Genomic DNA, 23630 nt, shown 5'->3' on the forward strand with positions numbered 1-23630 from the left:
CCGACTAGACTCGAAACCAAGTCTTCCTTCGTGCGGCCAAGCGCAGTGGTGTGCAAACGCCACATCCACTGAGCTACACAGGCTATACCTTGGGTATACTATATGTTAAAGATACCAAGAAATTTTTATAAACTCGGTTTTAATCCTTTATCCCAAGTTAGCCATAGTTACTTTGCTATAATTTAAACAAACGATCACCAGTCAATCTGAAGTTGTTAAAAATATAACCAAAATATTGAAAATACCTAAATGGTTGTGAATTTCTACTACTGTGATCCAAATGCTGTCAAGAAAAGCAATATAGCAAAAAGCAATACCAGCTCATCGTATCTTTTTGTCACTCTTATTGCCATTTAAACTCTTTCGATGTTCTTTGCAGAAGTAAGATTTTTAAAATTAAAATTACTTTTGCACAAAAATATAGTATGTTTAGTACTGCACTGTAATACATTTGAAGGAAACCTTTTGCTAAAGTAGTCTTTATTGCCAATATTGACACCTTTTGAAGGACTTTGAATAAACTCCCTATACGCACAAAATCGCTAAAATGCATCTTATAGCATAAAAAAAGTTGCAAATGACACACACACACACACACACACACACACACACACACACACACACACACTTGGAAGGGAAGTCGCATTAGTTTCAAAAGAACAGTACAAGAATGGTTGCCCAAGTTGTTAGCGTACTCACTCTCTAACCAACAAGCTGCCGGTTCGAATCCCACCGTGGGCAAAGATGTTTGTGATTGTCTTTAAGTGGGAGATGAATATCATCATCCGATGTGAGACCACCTCCATACTTAATGGAGGTGGTCTCACATCCATCCATTGAACCTCACAATCATCCTGAAATGGCATGAAAAAGTTCGTTCTTTGGCGTTCAGAGCAGAGTTCTGGACTACGCAAAAAATAAATCAAAAATGCATATATATATTAGGGTTACCAAGTAATTTTATAAGCTTGGTTATTTAACTCCTAAACCCAAGTAAGCAAACAGTTAAGTTTGCGCCTGAAACATAGTTCACATCTAAAGATGGTACAACACCAGGGCAACTCATTGTAAAGGTGGATAAAGCTCTGATTATTATTCTTAGTATTTCCCATAATGTAAAGCACATCTCACTAGAAGATGTATACTGCAATACATTATGGGTGGGGTCACTACCCAGACCGGTTTCAACCTTTTTTGAGGTCTCCTCAGTGAGTAGCTAGACCCTAAATACCAAGGTTTTAATAATACAGAGCCTTATCAACTTTACCTATACAAGTTGCTACAAGATGTTTTTATTTTTAATAAGAATCTCTGGAGGAGATATAGATGTAATTCATTTTTTAACTTGGGGATACTGTATATTAGGGTTACCAAGTAATTTTATAAACTTGGTTATTTAACTCCTAATCCCAAGTAAGCAGACACTTAAGTTTGCGCCTGAAAAAATTTCCCGTTATATATATATATATATATATATATATATATAATGGGGAAAAATCTCTTTTTCCCATGGTACAAATGTACTACAGGTTTACTAATTACCCAATTAATCGTAGGTGGGAGTAATATAAAAAAAAAAGCCATTGGTCCATTTTGTTAGGTGCGTTGTCAACGCGAATAAAATACTCGCTAAAGCGAAACCACAGTCTAGACCGGGGGGTCGGGAGCCGCATGCGGCTCTTGGCTGAACAAAGTGCGGCTCTTTTATATTGAATTAAAAGGTACATAATTATTACAAACAACTAAATATTGTTTTTTCATACGGCCTGTTTGTGGCGCTAGATACTATGCATGTGACGTGTGTTACGCATGCCTAAGGTAACTAGCGAAAATTTGAACTAATTGATCAGCTGTCCTGTCAAACACCATGGTTTCCAGATACATACGAATTTTATCTGTCAAAATAAATATTCTGTTAATTAACTTATTTACTGTGGTACTAAACTGGTGTTTAATTTACTGTCAGGTAAGGTTATGCACAAATTAATTTTTATTATGTTATTATGTTGAATTTGTGTTTTTACTTGCAGATAAATTTGTGATAATAACCCTCCTAATATGAGTTCAAGAAAAAGAAAAATAGTCGAAGAAAACAGATGATTCAATAAAATGTGGAAAGAGAAATTTGCATTTATAGAAGTAAATGGAAATCCGCAAGGTTTAATTTGCCATCTACGACTTCAAAATAACAAATCAAGTAATGTGGAACGACATTTTCGAGGAAAACATTTAGACTTCAGTAAGAAATATCCTGAGGGTGATAATAGAAAAAAAAGCTCTTTAAGAATTACAAAAGAAAACATTGCTTCAGCAAGTTTTTTGTTATCCCTTGAAATAGCAAAAGCGGGAAAACCTTTTACCGATGGTGAATTTATAAAAAATTGCATTACAATGTCTCTGAAATTCTATTTAAGGATATAAAAAATAAGGACGAAATACGTAAAAAAAATTCAAGATTTATCTCTTTCGGCTAGAACTGACAAGGAACGAATTGTAACAATTTCTGCAGAAGTTTCAAATATGCAAATTATGAATATTAATTCTGCCGATTTTATATCTATTGCGGTTGATGAATCAAATGATATTTTCGATATAGCACAATGCTGCGTGATGGTTAAATATACCTTCCGGTATCGAGAAGAACTTCTTGATCTGCTAACACTACAGGTCAAGATATTTCACAAAACTTTCTAACGAGTTTGCAGAATAAAAATATAAATATTAATAATATAGCATGCATTGCGACCGATGGCGCGCCTTCTATGATTGCGAAAAATAAGGGGGTTGTTAAATTATTCTCCACTGATATTCCACATGGAGTTATTTCATTTCATTGCATTTTGCATCAAGAAGCTTTAGTTGCAAATTCTTTGGGATTATTATCACAACTAAAAAGAGTGATGGATGTTGTTGTGCCAATGATCAATTTCATCTGATTTCAGGCGTTGAAACTTTTTGACACATTTTTAGTGGAACGAGGTAGTCAACCTAAAGATTTGGTGACATTTACATGTGTACGATGGTTAGCAAGAGGAAAGGCATTAAAACGTTTTTTTAAAGTGCTTAAAAGAAGTAAAGTTTTCTTAACCAATAAAAATTACAACGTAAATCATGTGGAACTTCTCTGTAATCCCGAATGGATACACAATTTTTGTTTTTTGCTTGATATGACAGAACATTTTAATAAGCTAAATTTGAAGTTGCAAGGGAAGGGAAACACAGCCTTACAATTACTAGAGGAAGTCCTTAACTTTGAACAGAAACAAAAGTGTTTTTCGAAGATGTTACTGAAAAAACATTTATCTATTTTGAAAATCTAAAAAATTACAGATTGAATTTAAATCAAATTAAAATTAATTTGAAGAAAAGGAGGAAACTATAGAAGAAACACCACAGGAAAGTATATTTAAATGTTGGAATTCTTTCCAACTAATTATTCAAATGCCAGGCGACTTGCTTTTGGGGTTTTGACTCTTTTCGGTTCAATGTACAATTGCGAACAATTTTTCTCTTCAATAAATTACATTAAAGATAAGTATAGGAACAAATTGACTGATGAAAGTTTGAAAGTCGAATTACTATTAAAGTGCACGACATACAATCCATATTTAAGTAAATTGGTTGAGAAGATGCAAAATCAAACGTCTCATTAGTGAATTTTAAATTAAAACAATCAAATATCTATTAAAATACATAATATTGTATTTTTGTTCGGACTAATTCTTTTTCCAATACAAATTCTGACTTTATTGCAATATTATACTTACTTAAACATGTTTTGTGAATGAAAACTTAATTAAACTGAATGTTGTTTTATTTATTGAACATATAAAAATTATATGCAAACATAAAAGTTGTATTTGATATCTGAAAGTACTGAATTAAAAACAAATTTACCTACGTTTGAACTAACTGCAACTTTGAGTCACCACGAAAAATCGAATTGAAGTTGCGGCTCTCAAAATTTGTTTTAGTTAATTTTTTTGGTGGAATGGCTCTTTGGTTCAAAAAGGTTCCCTACCCCTGGTCTAGACCTACCCTCGGGAATATAATAAATATTTGCATTTGCATCAAAACCCGCTTGGTGGCGCAGTGCCTAATAGTCGTGTGACATAGCGCTCTATAGTAAACAACGTTTTAATTAGTATCTTATTTAAAAAATGTATTATAGTAATTCCTGGAGTGTAGCCTGTGACGCGCTCTACCAGGTAATGTAATGCTCAGCTCTATGAAAGTTAACCTCTGCAAGCAGTTGTAAAAATTTGCTTATTCAACCTGCTGTTAGTCAACGGTCGCCATTGAACTAGTATACAAGGTGAGTACCAAAAAGAGTAGAATTAACTTTAGCACTAAACTCTATTTAACATAATGGTAGTCCGCTGCAAAGTTTGTGAAGAAACATGTATTGACGTTACATCTGTTATGAAGTGTGCAGATAAATTTATATTATTATTATTTCTTGATACCTCCAGGGAGTCCAAAGACTCGTCAATGGCACCTACTCTACAACTCTGCCTTCACCCAATTCTCCAACTACAATCATCATCTATACCAACGCCATCTACCGCCCCCTACCACTAGTATTTTCACAGACAATCATAAATATCCATGCCCATGGCGGGATTCGAACCGCAACCTTTTGGCTGGAAAGCGGATATGCTAACAACTTGGCCAACCAGGCCGGCGTAAAACTAAAATGTAAAATTAGTTATCATTTTTATTGTGCTGGTCTCAACGAAAGCCAATTTAAAAAACTCTCCAAAGACAGGAAACAAAACTGGAAATGAGTTTCTTGCATATTCGGCGAACAACGAAGACCTGCTCAATGTTACAGGCAATTAGTTCAAATCTGGAAATTGTTGGTGTTCCTCATGAGCCATGCGAAAATATGCATGAAATAGCAAAGAAAATTTGCCCACAAAATCAAGATCAACTATACTGAAGATGATATTGAGGCTGTACATCGTGTCCCTAGTGGCCAGAAAAACAGAGCAATGCCTATCATTATAAAATTTAAAAGAAAAGAGATCAGAGACAAATGACTGGAACAAAACAAAAGTATCAAATATAGACTAAGTACAACTGATATATGTGACAACTTTAAGGACAGTAAAATATATCTAAATGGACATTAGACTGGAAACCTAAAACAACTACAGTTTATTGCCAAGAAACGTGAAGAAGTACACTTCAAATATCTCTGGGTCAGTGGCGTTCCCAGAGGGGGGGGGGCACCCCCAAAGAAAAGGAAAAAACACTAGAAAAATTTCCAAAAATCTTTTCCTAATTAAAATTCATTTTTTTTATTTATGTTGTGTGCTACTTATGAATTAGCGATCACTGCAGATGCTCAGTTATAGGTCGTATGAGATGTGTAGTGTGTATTCGCGAAACGTCTACTCAACTCGCCCCCCCCCCCCCACAAAGGTTAAATCCTGAGCGCTCGGCCCCCTCCAAGATTAAATCCTAAGTGCGCCACTGCTCTGGGTCAAACCTGGAAACTCTTAATGAGAAGAGACGATACATCTAAAATATGGCGAATCAGATGCGAAGAAGACTTGTCTAAAATCCGAGAAAACAGCGAGAGTACTAACTGACTCACGAACTACAATGGCACATGAGAATAACAACTGTGATGTCACTTTTCATAAATGTGGAATTTTTCATGATTCAGTAAAATGAAGAAACTTTTTATCCTCAGACATTGTAAGTACTTTGAATATTTTGCATGTAAATATAAGAAGTATTCGAGATAAGTTAGAACACATTGAATTACTACTAGACAATTTGAACTATCGGCTAGATGTTCTGATATTAACAGAAATCTGAGTTAAAGACGAAGAAATTGATTTGTATCAATTATGCAGATCTACAAATTATTATCAATGTAGAAATTATAACAAATCTGGAGGAGTAATTATCTTTATCCGAAATTCCATACCTGTTAATAACATTACTAACATCAAAATGAAAACAACTGAAATTATCAATTTATATTGCCATTTAATAGAGCATCATAATGTATATTATGATGCTCTAAATATTTAGAGCATCATAATATATATATATATATATATATATATATATATATATATATATATATATATATATTAAGGCTGTATATAGGTCACATTGTTACACAGAGTCCAACTTTATTTAAGAACTCGAGTGCTAGTCTAGATGAGATCAAAAGTGACAATGTTCTCATAATTAGGGAGGATATGAATATTGACTTGCTGAGGAACAGCGGTCCTCTCAAGATTATCTAGATTTACTTGCCACATGGACTCAAACAATATGTTAATATCCAGACGAGAGAATTTAATGGTGGTAGAACGTGCCTAGATTGTATTCGGGAGAAATTTAAGAGGAAACAAAATTCAAGCAGCAGTTCTGCGCCAAACTCTCGCGGTTCAGTTTCCAATAAGTGCTTTTGCAAGTACAGCAGAGAGATAGGTCAACCGAAACATCCCTACACCAGGGCTGTCCAACCTTAGGTAATCCGAAAGCCACATTTAAAAAAAATATCCCAGGGCTGCATCATAATGCGTATCTAGTAATTTGGTGAGCAGCAGCAACACACTCTCGAAAGCTGAACAAACGAACAACACTAATTGCGCACTAATAGCCCGCTCACGTTTCCCGTGAGCGCCCGGACCATGCGCGTTGGAACAAAATAGTGTAAGAACGCTTCTTTGACACATCTAATATTTGAAAAACACGTGGGTATATAGTGATGTAAAAACACCAAATAAAATTACCAATATCGAGAATAGATTAGTGATAGAATTACAATATCTAATACGCATGCGATTCAAATTGTCATTTTATTTTTTCGCTGGTGAAAATCAAAACCCATGGGCGCAAGCTGCCCTCGGGAATTGCTTTGGACAGCCCTGCACTACACAACATTTCATTCCAGAGAATTGAAGAGTAACTTGAGCACTGTCTCTTGGGAAGATAACGATGGAAACAAATGTTGATACTTCGTATCATAAATTTACTGCGATATTAAACAATAAAATATTAGACTCGATTAAAGTTAAAATAATAGACTAAATGAAAGAAACAAAGCCCTGGATTACATGGGAAATCAGACGCTACATAAAAATTAGAGATAAAGTGTATAAAAAGTTTACAAAATACACACACAATCAATATTATGAACACAGTTTCAAATACTATAGAATCTAATACATCATAAATTAAAAGAAAGTAAAAACGAATACTACAGAAATGAATTCCTAAAATACTAATGAAACTCCAGAAAACAATGGAAGTTTGCGAATAAATTAATCGGCAAAGCTATACATAAACAAACCCTCACCATACTTAAAGATATCGATAGGAATAGATAAAATGGAGACAGAGGATTAGCTGAAGAATTCAATAATCACTTTGCCACGGTCAGTGAAAGCATTCTGAAAAATGCTTTCACTGACCGTGAAACCAACGCTCAGAATTGCACTCCAAGAGAATTGATAACTCCTTATAACTTTTCCCCACTTGTGAAAACGAAATCAAAAGAGTCACAACTAGCCTAAAAACAACCAAAACTTCAGGATACGATTGTATTAAAATCTGATAGACCCTGTCTCATCAGATTTTAAAAAAGCCTTAGTTGTACCTATTTACAAAAAGGGAAACAAAAGTAACTTGAAAAATTACAGACCGATCTCCCTTCTACCATTTTTTTCGAAACTATTAGGGAAATTGGTAAAAATTAGACTCATGAAAATTTTGGACAAAAATAACTTATTTTCAAAGCATCAATTTGGACTCAGTAAAGCACAGAACATGCATGCTTTACTGAACTTCACAAACATAGTTTATACCTCCCTTGATGAACATAAACTAACATTAGCAGTATCATTAGATATACACAAAGCTTTTGACACTGTATCGCATGAAATTTTAATAAAAAAATTAGAAGTCATAGGAATATGAGGTACTCCCTAAACTGGTTCAAAAATTACTTAAATGCCAGATCACAAATTGTAAAAATAAACAACAGCTATAGCAGCACCAAAACAGTAGACTGCGGTGCACCACAAGGATCTGTCTTGGGACTAATTTTATTTAATATTTATGTCAATGACTTCTGAAATCTTAAACTAAACAGTAAAATAAATACTTTTGCAAGTGATACAGTACTAATTTTGTAAACAGACACAGCCGAACAAATGCAAACCATAGTGAATGTTGATCTTTTAAAGTTACAAATTGGTTCCACTCAAATAAACTCCTTCTGAATGTCTTAAAAACCAAATATGTAAATTTTAATTTGCGAAATACAATAGGCAAAATGAACTTCACTACATAATGAATTTTGCATGATTGGAATTGCAGGACAAATTCAAATTGCAACTGCGAGGAAATAGAAAAAGTCAGTGTAATAAAGTACTTGAGATTAAAAATTGGTAGTTATTTAAGTTGGAAACCGCATATTACCGATGTCGTAAATAAAGTAAAGATTATGTTAAACAGACATTACTACCTCAATAGCTTTTAAATTTAAATATGATATTTAACATATAAGCAGAATAAGCAGAATTCCGTCTCCGAATAAAGTAATCCAAATCTTAATTAGAAACAATACAAGGATACTGCAATGTGTAATAAATACACCATACTAAACATACTATCCCTTAGATATTTATATGTCTATAGGGTACTGAAATTAAATCAGGGTCGACCGTGAGATGCGGTGATTAATACCCTTGGAGGGTAATGGATGGCAATGCTGTAGCTAATGAAGTTCTAACTGAGGCTCGGCTATTGATGTTACCCTCCTGCCATGATCAGAGCTTTAATAGCTCAATAATACCTTATCGCTACACTGTCCTCTACAGATAACGGGGAAGATGAAAAGCATTCTTGCTTCGCCCCTTTAAGCTAGGGCTATTCATAAAAAACAACAACGAATACATAAATATCAAACAAGATGCTTTCCTTAGTAGACATAAGGGCCTGAAATATATAGTTCCTAAAGCAAATAAAGAAGCAATAGACAAACATTATACTTATTTAGCGGCAAAAAATATTCAATACACTACCTTTAACAATAAGAAATGAAACTAACCCAAACAAATACAAAACTCTAATCAAAGAGTATTTATTTTCACAGAGAAATGAGGAAGCTCTCTTCAAAAATAATAACATAAATGATTGTTTTTGCATATTAGTATTAAAAACATCCTGTTTCAAGTATAAAATGTAAAACATTTAAATGCTATTCAACTACTTTGTTTTATTTTGTTCTTAATTAATGTTATGCAACTTTCTTTGTACATATTAGCATGTTTCCTGTGATTTTATTATGTTATTATATTATAGTAATACTAGGGGGATCTTCCCCCTAACCTGAGTGTCGAGTCTCCAAAAGGGGGACTCCGCCCCATGGAGCCTACCGCGCCCAACCCCCCGACTTCCGGACTGGTAGGCCTGTTCTCCTTAAATTCTGATTTAAGGAGAAGAGGCGTTCTCCTTAAATCAGAATCAGGGCTAACCTGAGTGTCGAGTCTTCAAAATTCGAGTACTTTGAACTCGAATTTTGAAGACTCGACACTCAGGGCAGCCCTGATTTCAAAACGTTTCAAATAACTTGACAAAAAAGCGTGACACAAAAACGTTTCATAGAAACGTTACATGAAAAGGCTTATCATTTTATATGTATAGGGTAGATATAATATGTATATTATATGGATGTACATATGTATATATAATGATAATGCATTACATAACTTTTTGTAACTTTATGCATATCGTAACCTGGACGAGCTATTTTCCTAGGTTACACATACGATTTTCAAAATTGTGTTCTAGAATATGAAGCTGCAATAAAAAAAATAAACAAAAAACAATCTAATAGGAAAAAAATATAATTATCATTTTTGATCTGGACAAGTCATGAAAAGAAGCCAAGAGGAAAGCGATTGAATGGACATTACACAAAGCAGTATAACGGAGCATATGTATGCTAGTCCTAAGTCAGTTGTTAGAATTGAAGGAACTATCAAAAGATGGTTTCATGTAAAATCAGTTGTAAGACAAAAATTCACGCACTACCACTGTTATTCACGATGTATATCGATTACATTGGAATTGAACTTGATAGGAAAATCGGAACTCGGCTCAGCTTATCACTTTATGCAGATAATATTGCACTCCTAACATAAAATCTGACAACAAATTCAGTACAAGTCTTCATGAATCTGAATATTTGCTGTAACAACTTTTGTGTGAAAATCATCCATTAAACAGACAAAAGTTTGAAAATAAGCATAAACATTGAAAACTTCGAGTGAATTCACAATGATAAAACTAAAGAATAAGTATCGAAGTTATTTAGGCACTGTTTTTACTGAAGATGACAAAAATAAACGTGGAAATAGACAATAGAATTAGCGCCTTTGGGAGCCAGCGAAATAACTTTGTCTGAGAGAAAACTGGCATAAGCACCACTAAGCTTGCGGGATGCAAGACTGTTCAACCTAATTTTAATATTTTAATAGACCTGAGAGTTCGGTTAAATAGAAAGCAGATCAGAGACTAATAGTCATATATATGAGACTTTTGAGAAAAAAATAGGGGAATGATCAGTTCACATTAGTCATATTAAAAATGAAGATATTCGAAAGGAACCTGATGGTATTAGCATTTAAGAATGTGCGAGCAGAGTAGAAGTACTTAAACAGAATGGGAGAGGAAGGACTAGAACGTGTTTCGTGCCAGAATGGAAGGAAAAAGACAGAGATTTACCATGACCTGAGCGGATTAATGTAAGTGGGAATGCTCAGAAGACCGAAACGTAAAATATGAGAATAGTGAGTCCTATTGGGAAACTGGTAATAATGCAAACTTAATAATGTACAGCTGTAATAGTAAAATGAAATTAAATGTAAAATGAAGTTTGAGAAAAAGAACCAAACCTTGGAGATTCAGTGGCAAGCCTTGAAGACAACTATGATTGATTCAGTCAGAGAGGCGTGTGGTGAGGTTGTCTGTAAGGATAGAAAAATCAGAACTCCATGGTGGACAGGAAGTTAAAGAGGCGGTGAAGGAAAAGAAGAAAGCATATCAAACTATCCTCGCAAATAAGTCAGATTTTGCTCTTAGAGAATAGAGAGACAAATGGAAGAAAGCTAAACACTGTGTAAAACTAGCTAAACAAAAGTCATGGGAGGACTTTAGCAAGAACATAGAAAATACATATCAAGAAGGTAGCAAAATATTCTGGAGGTTGTTGAAGAACCTTAGAAATGGAGGAAAGAGTGCTGTAAAAGGAATTAAAGATGATAAAGATGACATGAAAAGATGAGAAAAAGATATCCTTGAAGTATGGAGTAATTACTTCGAAAAATTGCTAATTGAAACAAGCAGTGATGACAGCACAGTGGTAAAAATCACTCAACAGACATACAGTCAGGAATATATATATATCCATACCTGAAGTAGAAAAAGCCATTTAAGGCTTGAAATCTGGAAAAGCAGCAGGCGTAGGTGATATTCGACCAGAAATGCTGAAGTATGGTGGTATGAAAGTTTTACAGTGGCTGCACGGCATAGTTCAGAAGTCCTGGACAGAGGGACAAATTCCTGATCACTGGAGTAGAGCTCTCATAGTACCCATATATAAAAATGGAAATAAAACTGAATGTGAGAATTACAGACGTATTTCCCTACTGAGTGTTCCTGGTAAGATTAATGCCAGTATACTTGAGAAACAGTTGAAAAGAATTGTGGAAGAAAAGCTTGGTGAAGAACAAGCTGGATTCAGGCCAAATAGAGGCTGTCAGGATCAGATCTTCACTTTACGACAAATAGTGTAGAAATCGTGGGAATATAACAAAGATCTGTATTTAAGTTTTGTCGATCTGTAAAAGGCATATGACAAGGTGACAAGAGTGAAGCTATTCAAAATGCTACAGTTATATGGTGTCAATGGGGCATTATATTTAGCAATACTTTGTCTTTATTTGAGTTGTAAGTTAGCAGTTGGAATTGAAGGAAGTACATGAAGATGGTTTAATGTTAAATCTGGTGTGAGACAAGGATGTACATTATCTCCTCTGTTATTCATCATCTATATGGATCACATTATGAAGGAAAGTGGCATTAAACATGATATCAAAATTGGAGATGTTGTCAGCTCTTTGCTTTATGCGAATGATGTTATACTTCTAAATAAATCCGCTACAAGTCTGCAAGATTCTCTGACTAAATTTAATAACTGTTGTAATAGATATGGTATGAAAGTCAGCAATAAAAAGACACAGACAATGAATATAGGCAGAACCATTGAAAATGTCAACTGTGTTGTGAATTGAGAACCTGTGGAACAAGTAAAACATTTTAGCTACTTACGCATGATATTTAGTGAAGATGGTAAATTAAATATAGAAATAGACAACAGAATCAGCAAAACCCAGGTATGGTAGACAGTCGATTGAATAAATTCACATGGAATAAGGGAGAAATTAGTCAGAACAATAAATTAGCTGTATACAAGACCGTGTTCAAACCAGTTTTATATGGATTTGAGATCTGGGTCAGAAGTAAAACACTTGACCAAAGACTAGAGTCCACAGATATGAGAGTCCTGAGAAAGATTATAGGCGTGAATAGATGGCTTCAATGGCAATATCATATTAAAAATGAGGATATTAATAAAGAACTTGACATGTCGGCATCCAAGAAGATGTTAGCAGAGCTAATCTCAGGTGGTATGGCCACTTAAACAGAATGGAAGAGGAAAGATTGGCAAAACAAACGTTCTCTGCCAGGTTGGCAGGAAAACGATCCAAAGGAAGACCAAGATATAGGTGGATTGATACGGTACAATGTGTCTTAGACGATAGAAATATAAGATCTGATAATGTTGGAGTAACGGACTGATTTGGAGGAAAATTGTAGAAATGATGTAAATTAGTAATGTAAGTTAGTAAAGATGTAAATTTTTCATGTAGTACTATCAAATCCTGTACACTCCTTGAGGGTACATGGCATCAATTTGATGATGATGATGATGATGATGATGATGATGATGAGCTGTAATAGAATCCTAAACATCTCATCATCCAATAAATTTACCACTTATACTCACGGTCTAAACTTTTTGACATTGTTGAAATAAAGGTGTTTTACTATTCTGCACGTAATTTTACTTACAATTTCAATTTAATTATGTGTTTCGACCCCAGCACTCTGAATCTGTATGCTAAACAACATCACGATTTAGGCAAAAAAAAATCTTTTGAACTGCGACCTTAATCATCATCTTCATCATCATCCAGTTCCTGATATGTGTCCTCATCGTGCATATCAAGATTTTTTTCTTGATATGTATGATGACTGAGGTCTGAGTTCAAAGGTTTTTTGTTGTTGTTGTTGGTTTGTTTAAATCGTGATGTTGTTTAGCATACAGATTCAGAGTGTTGAGGTGGAAACACATAACTAAAATTGAAATTGTAAGTAAAATTAAGTGTAGAATAGTAAAATAGCAAAACGTCTTTATTTCAACAATGTCAAAACATTCAGACTGTAAGTATAAGTGGTTTTTTTAGAATTTATCAGTGACACTGATTCTCTTCTCACAAACTGCATCCAGAGTAATATGATTAGGAGAACTATCAATTATCGGCATTTAATCTATAACACTTATATAGATTAAGAGTTAAAGATTCCGCGTGTCAATTCTATAGAATATAGAAATTTCAACAAAAATAATTGTTTAATTTAACTATTTGATTCGTGCTTCGAAGAGACACCATATGATTGCTTACATTCTATTTTCGGGATTTCACGAGGCCTCTCAAAGTCGTTAAATACGGGCCCAATTCCTACGCCTGGAATAAACCCAGCGGTTGCCGTGAATCGACGTTTGGGGGACAATTCTTCTCTTTCTCTTTCGTTGTGGGAAATGCTTGACGTGACCTCTTTCGCTGTCCTGTTCAACCTCAAACCTGACACGTGACCTTCTATAGATTCTGTACCAAATGTGCCTGCAGATAAAGTTGTATTTTCTCTGTCTGACGTTTGCGTGCACTTTATGTAGATTAAGATGATGCTGGCAACTATTTTGCAGACCGATGACGTCATTATCGTGATCTACAAAGAAACCAATAAATTAGATTCAGGAAGCATTATCATGCGAATGGTGTCTTCAAATATTAAGTACATTATCCAAGAAAAAACAAGAAACTCGATTGTGTTATTGCAAATCTGAGCTTAATTAAAGAATCCTCAAGCATTCCTTTAAATTACATTTTACCGCAAGTGGTACGAACTGCAACAATAATACACACAAAAAACTATCGTATGCACGGTGGAATGTGAAAGTTATGACTAATAACGATTACCATAAAGGTGTGTTCATTTAATGCACATCAAAATTTTCTTTATTCAATGACATATGTTTGCTGAGATACACATATTTAATGTATCTGAGACTTCAAATGACATTATGTAATTTGAATTTTCAGATCATATAAAAATAAATAAATACATTTTCTAATACCTTTTATTCGCAAAGGAATTACTTTGTTTGGTCTAACTAATTTTCCGAAGATAGGCAGGCAGTCAGTCTCGGTCCTTCAGACATCTGATTATGAACATAAGCTTCCAGTGAGTTTCAGAGGAGAATTATGGTAGACAACTGCAGCCGTTTAGCTTCAGAGCATTGTGCTGAAGAATTGCATAGGTATCGATTATAATCTTTCTATACAGTAGTTCGTTTAAGTGCTATTTTATCTTTTCTTATTTTACATTCAGAAAGGCAAGACGGATGCATGCATCTAACCCGGTGCGGGGATGGAAAAGGAATACATTTACATGGTCTAGCCATAAATACTGTTACAACTTGAACAGCCCATAAACCTTTATTCTTTCAGTAAATCATTTACAGCTTTCAGCACATACAAACCACGTGTATAACGTGCACACTGCAGCACTCAATGTTCGAAATATCCTCCTTTTGCCTTCACGCACGACCAAAGTTGGTAAGATATCACATATCGAGCAGCACGCACAACTCTAACGGAAACACTGCCACTGCTCGCTTCAAATCCACCTTCAGGCCCGAGATGTTGGGATGCCGTTTCTTGCAGGCTACCTTCTCAACTCGAACCACAATTTGAAGTCCAAACGGAATCAGATCGGGACTTCCAGACGGCTGATCAGATGATGATATGTGGTCGGGAACATTCGCCTTCAACCACTGTTGTGTAGTCCTTGCTTTGTATGCAGTAACTGAGTTCTGTTGAAAGGCCCACTGCCTATCGTGAAACAAGGTGTGTTCAGGGCCATGAAACAGGTTCCAACACGGTGTCTCGACACACTTCGGCAGAGGTTTTGACCCCTTTCTCTCAGAAATGCAACTTGGATATACCCTGATGCGTCACTCCCCCCCACACCAAATAATCACTGATCATGGGTGATGACCTCTCTGAATCCTGAGCGCTATGGCTGCTATGCAACCGTCCGGGACACATACCAGATCATTTCGACGGTTATACGAGTGTTCAGTGAAAATGTTTTCATCTCATGTAACTTATCTCTGTGTATGTTGTTCGTGTGCCGCTGGAGAAGTGCCTTTTGATTTTATCACCCTCTGCGCATAAGCTGTTGTGTTAGGAAGTGTGCAGTAGAACGACGATAGTCTCTCATCTCATTCATACTCGATGTAGTTTGTGGGCCTGAAAAATTCTATGGATTATTATTATAACTGGAAACTCTGCTGTTGAGACGTAATACTGAACTTCAATAAAGTGAGGCGGTGGTGAAACTCCACCCCTTCCCACTTGCTGCTTACGGTGTCACTTATCGGTCATTGAAATCTCCCACCTAAAGACATAGAAACGTGCATAATCACGGCGGGATTCGAACAATTCTATGCAATCCACACGGAGAACCAGATTGAAATATCTAAATAAAATTCGAAAGTATAACCACCTGTATAATAAAGAAGACTGAATTCGTGCTGAGATCTACTCGTAATAAACTCATCACCAACTAAATGATGTTTAGTTGGAAAGACATTCGAACCCGTTTAATAACTGAAAGAATATTTGCTAAGACTTTTCAACCAAAGTGATTGCTTTATCGTTAATAGATTTCAGTATTTTTCCTCCCACTAAACACAATTGATTTGAATCAATTGGGTTTGCGCCGTTGAGTTATAATTTTTGCACCTTCAGCCTTAAATGCATCTTACTTAATTCTAAGTACCCTAACCCCACCGTGTCCAAGCCAAAATCCTCCGCATTGCTAAATAGCAGATTGATCAGTTGCATGTTCAGTTTATGTCCCTAAAGCTATCAGAAGGATGAGTTCTGTTTGGTTCCCAGGTTGGGTTGTCTGTTATTAAAGATAAACACTAGATTACGGAAGGATTGAAATTGATTGAAATGACACAGTAGCAACACAGCCATGGAACTTATTTGTTAATTGCATATTTGGATTTTAGTAAAATCCAAAATAGCAAACTTGGATTTTAGTAAAAATCCAAGTTTGCTTTTTTGGATGAAGAAATTCGAACTTTTGTATTTGATCGACTACCTCACAATCAATCATAGACTTTTGGTTATCATTCTGTTAGAAAACCAGCAACCCAATTACAAATGGTGGAAAGACAGACCACATTACGATAACTTTCTGAAAAGTCCTCATTGGTAAAGTAGCGCCTTGCAAATGTCACCTGTTTTCAAAAGTTCCAGCAGCTCATTCGGGGGCGGGGAGGATTAGAGTACATTTCTCTATTTATTAAAGTACGTTTCTCTATTTATATGAAACACGTTAACGGATTCCTTTACAAGTTCACACTATAATATCTTAGAAAATACGTTCACACTTGTTCAGCAAAATATTCCTTTCTACTAACGCGTGTCAAGTGCTAATATTATTCACTCCATCTCGCTTCATCTCTGAATACGTTTTCCTGCATACATCAGGATTAGCGAAAATCCAATAAAAAAAGAGCTCACTCGTGACTTGTACTACATGGCGCAGTTATTAACGCTCTGTATTTAGCACTCTCCCCCACAAACAGCCGCATTTAAATAAATAAATAAAAACTTAAGGCGTGCAAATATCCGCTTAATACTTCAGGAATACGTCGCACCGCATGTCATTTGGAATGTGGCGATTAATATCAAGTTCACCTAAAAGACGCAAATGATTTAGTTTCTCGCAGACTTCGGCGTACGGTACAGTACGGCACATCAATAAAAACTTCACGATTAGTGAAAATGCGGTTAGGAAAAGCCCACTAGGGGGGGGAGCATTTATCATGTACGTGCATATATCACATTGTACTGTTCCCTGATGATAGCAATTTCACTACGCAGAAATATAAACATTAACTAAGTTTACTGTAAGTAATATTAGTCTGCGCTGTGATTTGCATAAAATATACAGTTATGAATCACCAACGTAAAAGTACGACCACAGTAAACTCAGCAGCAGAGTCACAACATGACATATTCTCCGAGAACGCTTGCAAGAAATTCAAGAGCTAAATTATGCGAGTATTAATGGAAACGGGTTTTACTGTCCTAAAATGGTAAGCAAGATTATATTAACAAGTTGAAAAATATGTTTCGAATGAACATATTCATCCCATCCGTTGTCTTGTAAATAGGTACACTTCCTTGGAATATTATGCTATTAAAAAGTTTATAGCTCATGGTTAGAAAAATTAACGCCACGACACCAGATTTCTTCTCAGATGCTGAATAAGTTATAAACCAAGGATCATTGGATGCCTAAAATTATGATAAACAGTGTAACTGCAGGTAAAAGCATACTACGTGAAAAACTATACGAGATCGTATATTTGTTCACACACACACACACACACACATACACACACACTCGCTATTTCACCACTGAAACCAAAGTCATAGCTTTTGTCGATATGAGCTGATGTTAATGATTCGGGGACGCGACGGCTTACACTGGGAAGTAAGGACCAACGAAGAACTTTTTAAAATTGCGGAGTGGGGACTTCAGAAGAACGTTACATTCATTAACACGAAGTCTAAAGTGCTCCACATTTCACGTAAACGATTAAAAGGAAAGCTCTAGATGTAGCCAGCGAATTAAAATATCGTTACCTGGAGGTGACAACAAATTTAATTTCAAGAAGCAAGTCGCACATTGTTTCGTTCATATTACAATGCGGATGTCCCTAATCATCACTTTGGGAGACGAATAGCCAGTGTCAAAACAGAGACCTATCCAAAAGAATTACTGAAAAGTATTTAATTTTGCCAATAGGATCGCCTTCCAATCGTGTAATGTAATGTAATATAAACTACTCACAACGTAATTTTGTGTAGTGCAAAATATGTAGATATAAATATATAAATGTAGACATACGTAAATATGAATGTTAACAATGATAATCAGTTACTCGGAAGCTACATGCAATACATGCATTGTATAAAATGTGGGAAATAAATAAATGCTTCCTGTTAGGGTTACTATTGTGCGGAAACCACAAAAAATACAATCTCCCACACACGGAGGAAGGGGGGGGGGTATTTTCACATTTTCCCTGTTTTCGAATGACAGTTTTCTGCAGTGAAGTTGGCTCAACATTCGAACTCCTCTTGGAGTTTCTCTATAGGGTTAACTCTAGTTTCTCTATAGAGTTATAAGGAATAGCATTGCATGGTGTGCTGGTCAGTCTATTTCCACTCCTATTTCTGCAAACTTAACCATTTCACTCATGGATCACGTATATAATATGGAATTATCATGATGATATTGAAATAGATTGTGCATAGCGAACTCACGCACAGAATGTCCGAATATCAATTTATCGCTGGTGTTCATATTTCTAGACACTGCGATAAGGTTGAGTATACTAAAAAAGAAGAAGAAGGTCACTACATCAAAATTTCACTTCCACATAGACGATACATATTTCCTTAGCAGCAGTAATATCAATATATTTCGCTCTAATATGGAGAATGCATTATCTCTCCAACTCCAGCTTTCCGTCTCTTGTGATATATAATCATCACCAGCTAATTACCAAACTATGACTAAATTCATTACGCCTTTTGTTTCTCACAGGGAGGAGACAAGGCCATTTTAGCCCTGACTCACTTTTTTTTGAAGATCGATAGCCATTCATTCTCTGCCTTTGGCCATAATTGATAGTTAGCTCAAGATTACAAAAATTTCAAAGAATCCGGGAAGGAATAGTGTGGCAGACAACTGCCGCCTTATCGTGTTCCTTAACCTTAACATTCTACATTATTGTCTGAAATAGTGTGAGTTCTATTCTACGTTGCAGGATTAAAATGCCGAGTATACAGAATTTCAAAAAAAAAACTACTTGTTCTTACAAAAAATTGACTCATTCGAGAACCGGCTGGAAAAAACAAAAAACGATAAAAACATTCCTGGGTCAGGAGATCGAAATAAGGATGATCTTTCTTCCAGGCGTTACAGAAGAAACTCCATTTCCTCAGGGCTAAACACCATGAGCAATATGCCAATTACTCATATTAACAATTCTCAATATTTATGTATTATCTCTCTGCGTTTACGAAATTATCAATATCCTACTCTCCTTAATGATTAGTAATACTATCAATGGTATATTAATTTCTATAATTGGTTACATTCACAATATTATTGAAATATATCAATTTCTAGCTGACCATAATCACCACTCCACCCATAACCTTTTGTTAATTCATTCCTAAACTGTTTAAATGAGCAGCGTCCCAAACGCTTGTTGGAGATCATTTCATATGTTCTCTACTCTAACTGTGTACAAGTGTGAAAATAATCAAACATTATTTTCATACATAAATACAGACATAAAATCTCGTACATACATAAATTTCATAGACATATAAAAAGGCACGTTTCGTAATTGTATTCTTATAGACAACATTATTTTGAATAATTGTAACTTTGAATATAACTTTGGTAAGAGAGTAGATGGAAAAATCAGAAATTCTTTACTTTACTTTTTACTCCAATAACCTTCGAGTGTTGTTTAATTAATTTGTTTTCGAATACGATTTCTGAACTTCAAATTATTATGAATCAAAATATTAAAAATTCTATATTCGGTAATTCTCTAGAACCTTTCCATTCAGTTTTTCATTAAATCTCATACATTTACATATTTAATTTTATTACTCACTTTACTCTTGAGCTTGTCGTCTTAAATAACTGAAGCGGATCTCATGCGGTGGTATCAGGGTATTTTCTCCGGGACAGGCAAATCACCCACAAGAACGCACGCAATTTACAGATAAAAAAATATTCCTGAAAGCTTTTTTGCCATGGTTTTTTATACATTAAAGATACCAAGAAATTATATGCTTGGTTTTAGTCCTTTACCCAAGGAAACAAAAAAAATGTTTTGCGCTTGAAATATATTCACGTCTGAGCTACTTGCATATAGAGGCTTCTAAAAGTACAAGCGACCGAGTATGGGAGGTATAACTCTAACATCCTAACAGAGTAAATGCTGTTATCTGCCTGTTCAGGGGCATTAGCAGCCCCACCACTGGACTCACCCAGCGACAGGCTATTAGCCTACCCTGGGGAAATTCAATATACTTTCAAGTCTCATCCAAAGAAAAGCAGGCAGGACTACCAGGGAAAAGACCACAATTCAGGAAACGAAATCGGAAAAAGGAACACATAATGGAAATTGAAAAATGGAATGTGAGAAGCATCGCATACAAAGAAGAGGAACTTGATAAACAACTATGTATATTAACAGAAACAAAGAAAAAACAAAAAAAAGAAACAAACAACTATGTACAAACACCTACAGTGGGGTAAAAAAAAGAAGAGTAAAAGCAGGTATAATGATTATGGTACATAAATCTCTAAAGAACAATATTTTATATTACAACTATTTGAACGAAAAACTAATAGAAATTAGACTCAAGACATTAAGAGACCACGTGACAATATTTGGTGCATATGCAAAACAAAACAAAACAAAACAAAGCTGACTGTTTACTACAAGCAGGAGATTTAAATGTCAGAATAGGAAACAAAAAATACAAAACAAACATAGACAAATTTGGCGAAGATACATGTAATCAAAATGGTCAGACTGCGAGATTTTGTCAATTATAATAATATGAGAATAACGAATTCGGTGTTTAAACACAATGAAATACATAAATATATTTGGTCAGCCAGAGGATGCAAATCAGTATTTGACTACGTCATCGCAAAATTTAAATTAGCGGAGTTCATTTTAGACGTAAGAGCATATCTAGGCTTTCGATTAAACTCTAATCATTATATGGTATCAACAAATTCGATATAAACCATAATAGCTAAAAATACATAAAATTGAAAATTCTTATCAACTTTATCAACCGAGTTACAAAATTTCTTCATTACAGGATCCCCATGTTAGACAACAATATCAAAAATGCACAAACTTAAAAATAGAAAAACCATAAATGAATCAAGTGACATAGAAGAGGAACGGGAAAATTTGAAACGAATTCTCACAAATACGGCAACAGAATGCTTAGGAATAAAACGGAAATGGATTAGAAAAAGAGGATTACGAGACTTGAACAAAGAAGTGGAAAATATAATAAAAACCAAAAAAAAATTACATTTACCAGAAAATGGCGAAATTCTAGAACAATAGAAGCAGAAATAGAGTATAAAAGACACAGTACAATTGCAAAAGGAGGAGTAAAGAAAAAACAGAGAGAGAGAGAGAGATGGAACAATTTCGTAACAGAAATAGAAAAGGATTTATTTAAGCCACAACCCAAAACCTATAAAGTAATAAAATACATGAATAAAGAAATAAAAGAAAAGATAAAAATACACACGATAGATTTAGGAAAATGGGTGACCTATTTCCAAAATCTTGGACAGAGAGAACAATGAAATAAAATTTTGTAAAACAAAGAACGATTTAAACAGAAAATATCACAATATTAGAAGGCGAAAAATAGGAAAACACAAGGAGAAGACAATATAAATATAGACCTATACAAAAATGTAGATTAAAAATTTAATGAAAGGCTTCTGAAATTTTTTAATATGGTTTGGATGTCCGGAAAAACCCTTAACTCTTGGAAAAAAAAAAGCACTGATTATCCCAATCTATAAAAAAGGAAATAGAGAAGGCTGCAATAACTATAGGGGAATCAGTCTGCTAAATATAGGATATAAAATATATGCAGGAATATTAAAAGAAATGCTAAGCAATATTGTAGAGGACAAACTACTAGAAGAACACGGAAAAACGTTTTCCGAAAAACGGTTTCCGAAAACGCCGATCATTCATAGATCCAATTTTTACTCTAAACTTATTAATAGAAAAGAGAAGAGAATTTCAAAAAGAAACACACGTGGCCTTTATTGATTATGAAAAAGCCTTTGAAAAAATGAGTAGACAAAAATTGTTTAAAATTAACCGATTTAAATATACCAAACCAGCTTTTATAATCCATTCAAGAAATAATACAGGAAATAAAATAGCAGTTAAATTAGAACACATCTCAGAATGGAAAGATATATCAAGAGGAGAATGACAAGGTTGTCCCTCTCACCTCTGCTTTTCAATATATATAAAATTATAACAATCTGGAAAGAGTATAATTCATTTGATATAAAAATAGCCCCTCAAATGAAGATAGATACACTACTATTTGCAGATGATCAAATAGCATTAGCTACATCAGAAGATGATTTACAAAGATCATTAAAACCATTTAGTGATATCTCAAAACAATATAATATGACATTATCTAAAGAAAAAACAAAAATAATGGCATTCAAAGGATAAAACTCAATAAGAAGTAAAATAGTGATATATATAATAAAATATTAGAACAAGTAAATACTTAATACAATATATTTAAGCCATCCCTAGTACAAAACACACACTAGAATCAGACTATATAAAGTCTTGTCAAAACCACCTTTACTATATGGAAATGAAACATGGATCATAAAAAGGAAAGATGAAAAATAATTTAAACAGCAGAAATGAAATTTCTCAGAAAAACAGCTGGATATACCAAGTGGAACCATAAAACAAATGAATAAATTTTATAATCCCTGAATATAAAACGAAATAATTACTGCATAAGACAGTACAAGCAAAACCGGATAGAACATTTAAAATCGAATGGACACACTACCGAAAATATTATACAGATATAAAATAAGTCGAAAAAGAAGAATCGGAGGACCAAGAAACAGATGGTATGAGAATGGAACAGGCCACCTGACCTAAAATCTATGGTAGGAAGAAGAAGAGATCATTAATGATTATGAAAATTTTAATGAAGATAATAAACCGAACCTAAGGATACTTTGCCTTTCTAAGCGATGGATTCCCAGAAGTTTCTCCTCTGAAGACGAGTTTTTTTTTTTTTTTTCCCATCTAAATATCGACCATTCCACATCCGTCTTACTAACGTTCATCAATACCGTAAGACGCATTCTAATGAGCAGGTTTACTCAAGATTCTTTGAAATCATTGCTTAAGTGTAAGTAAATCACTTACACTTAAGCAATAATAATAATAATAAAAAATACTAAATACACTTAATAAAAAAATTTTAGATTTTTCTCTTTTTTAAAGTTGATCGCAGATAAGGAAATCA

The 23630-nt window shown here is 34.4% G+C and overlaps 1 protein-coding gene across 1 annotated transcript in view; it reads right to left on the bottom strand.

The window, feature by feature from the left end:
- LOC150101282 (uncharacterized) overlaps positions 1–14100 on the bottom strand; it is a 47180-nt gene extending 33080 nt beyond the window's left edge. Inside the window, exon 1 of the mRNA XM_090400748.1 lies at positions 13785–14100. Coding sequence (XP_090256874.1) covers positions 13785–14100 — 316 coding nt within the window. The remainder of the gene's footprint in view (positions 1–13784) is intronic.
- Positions 14101–23630: the final 9530 nt, after the last annotated feature.

The sequence above is a fragment of the Typopeltis vanoorti genome, chromosome 11, assembly GCF_054136105.1.
Source record: "Typopeltis vanoorti isolate ZY-2024b chromosome 11, IOZ_Tvanoo_1.0, whole genome shotgun sequence".
NCBI classification, from domain to species: Eukaryota; Metazoa; Arthropoda; class Arachnida; order Uropygi; family Thelyphonidae; genus Typopeltis; species Typopeltis vanoorti.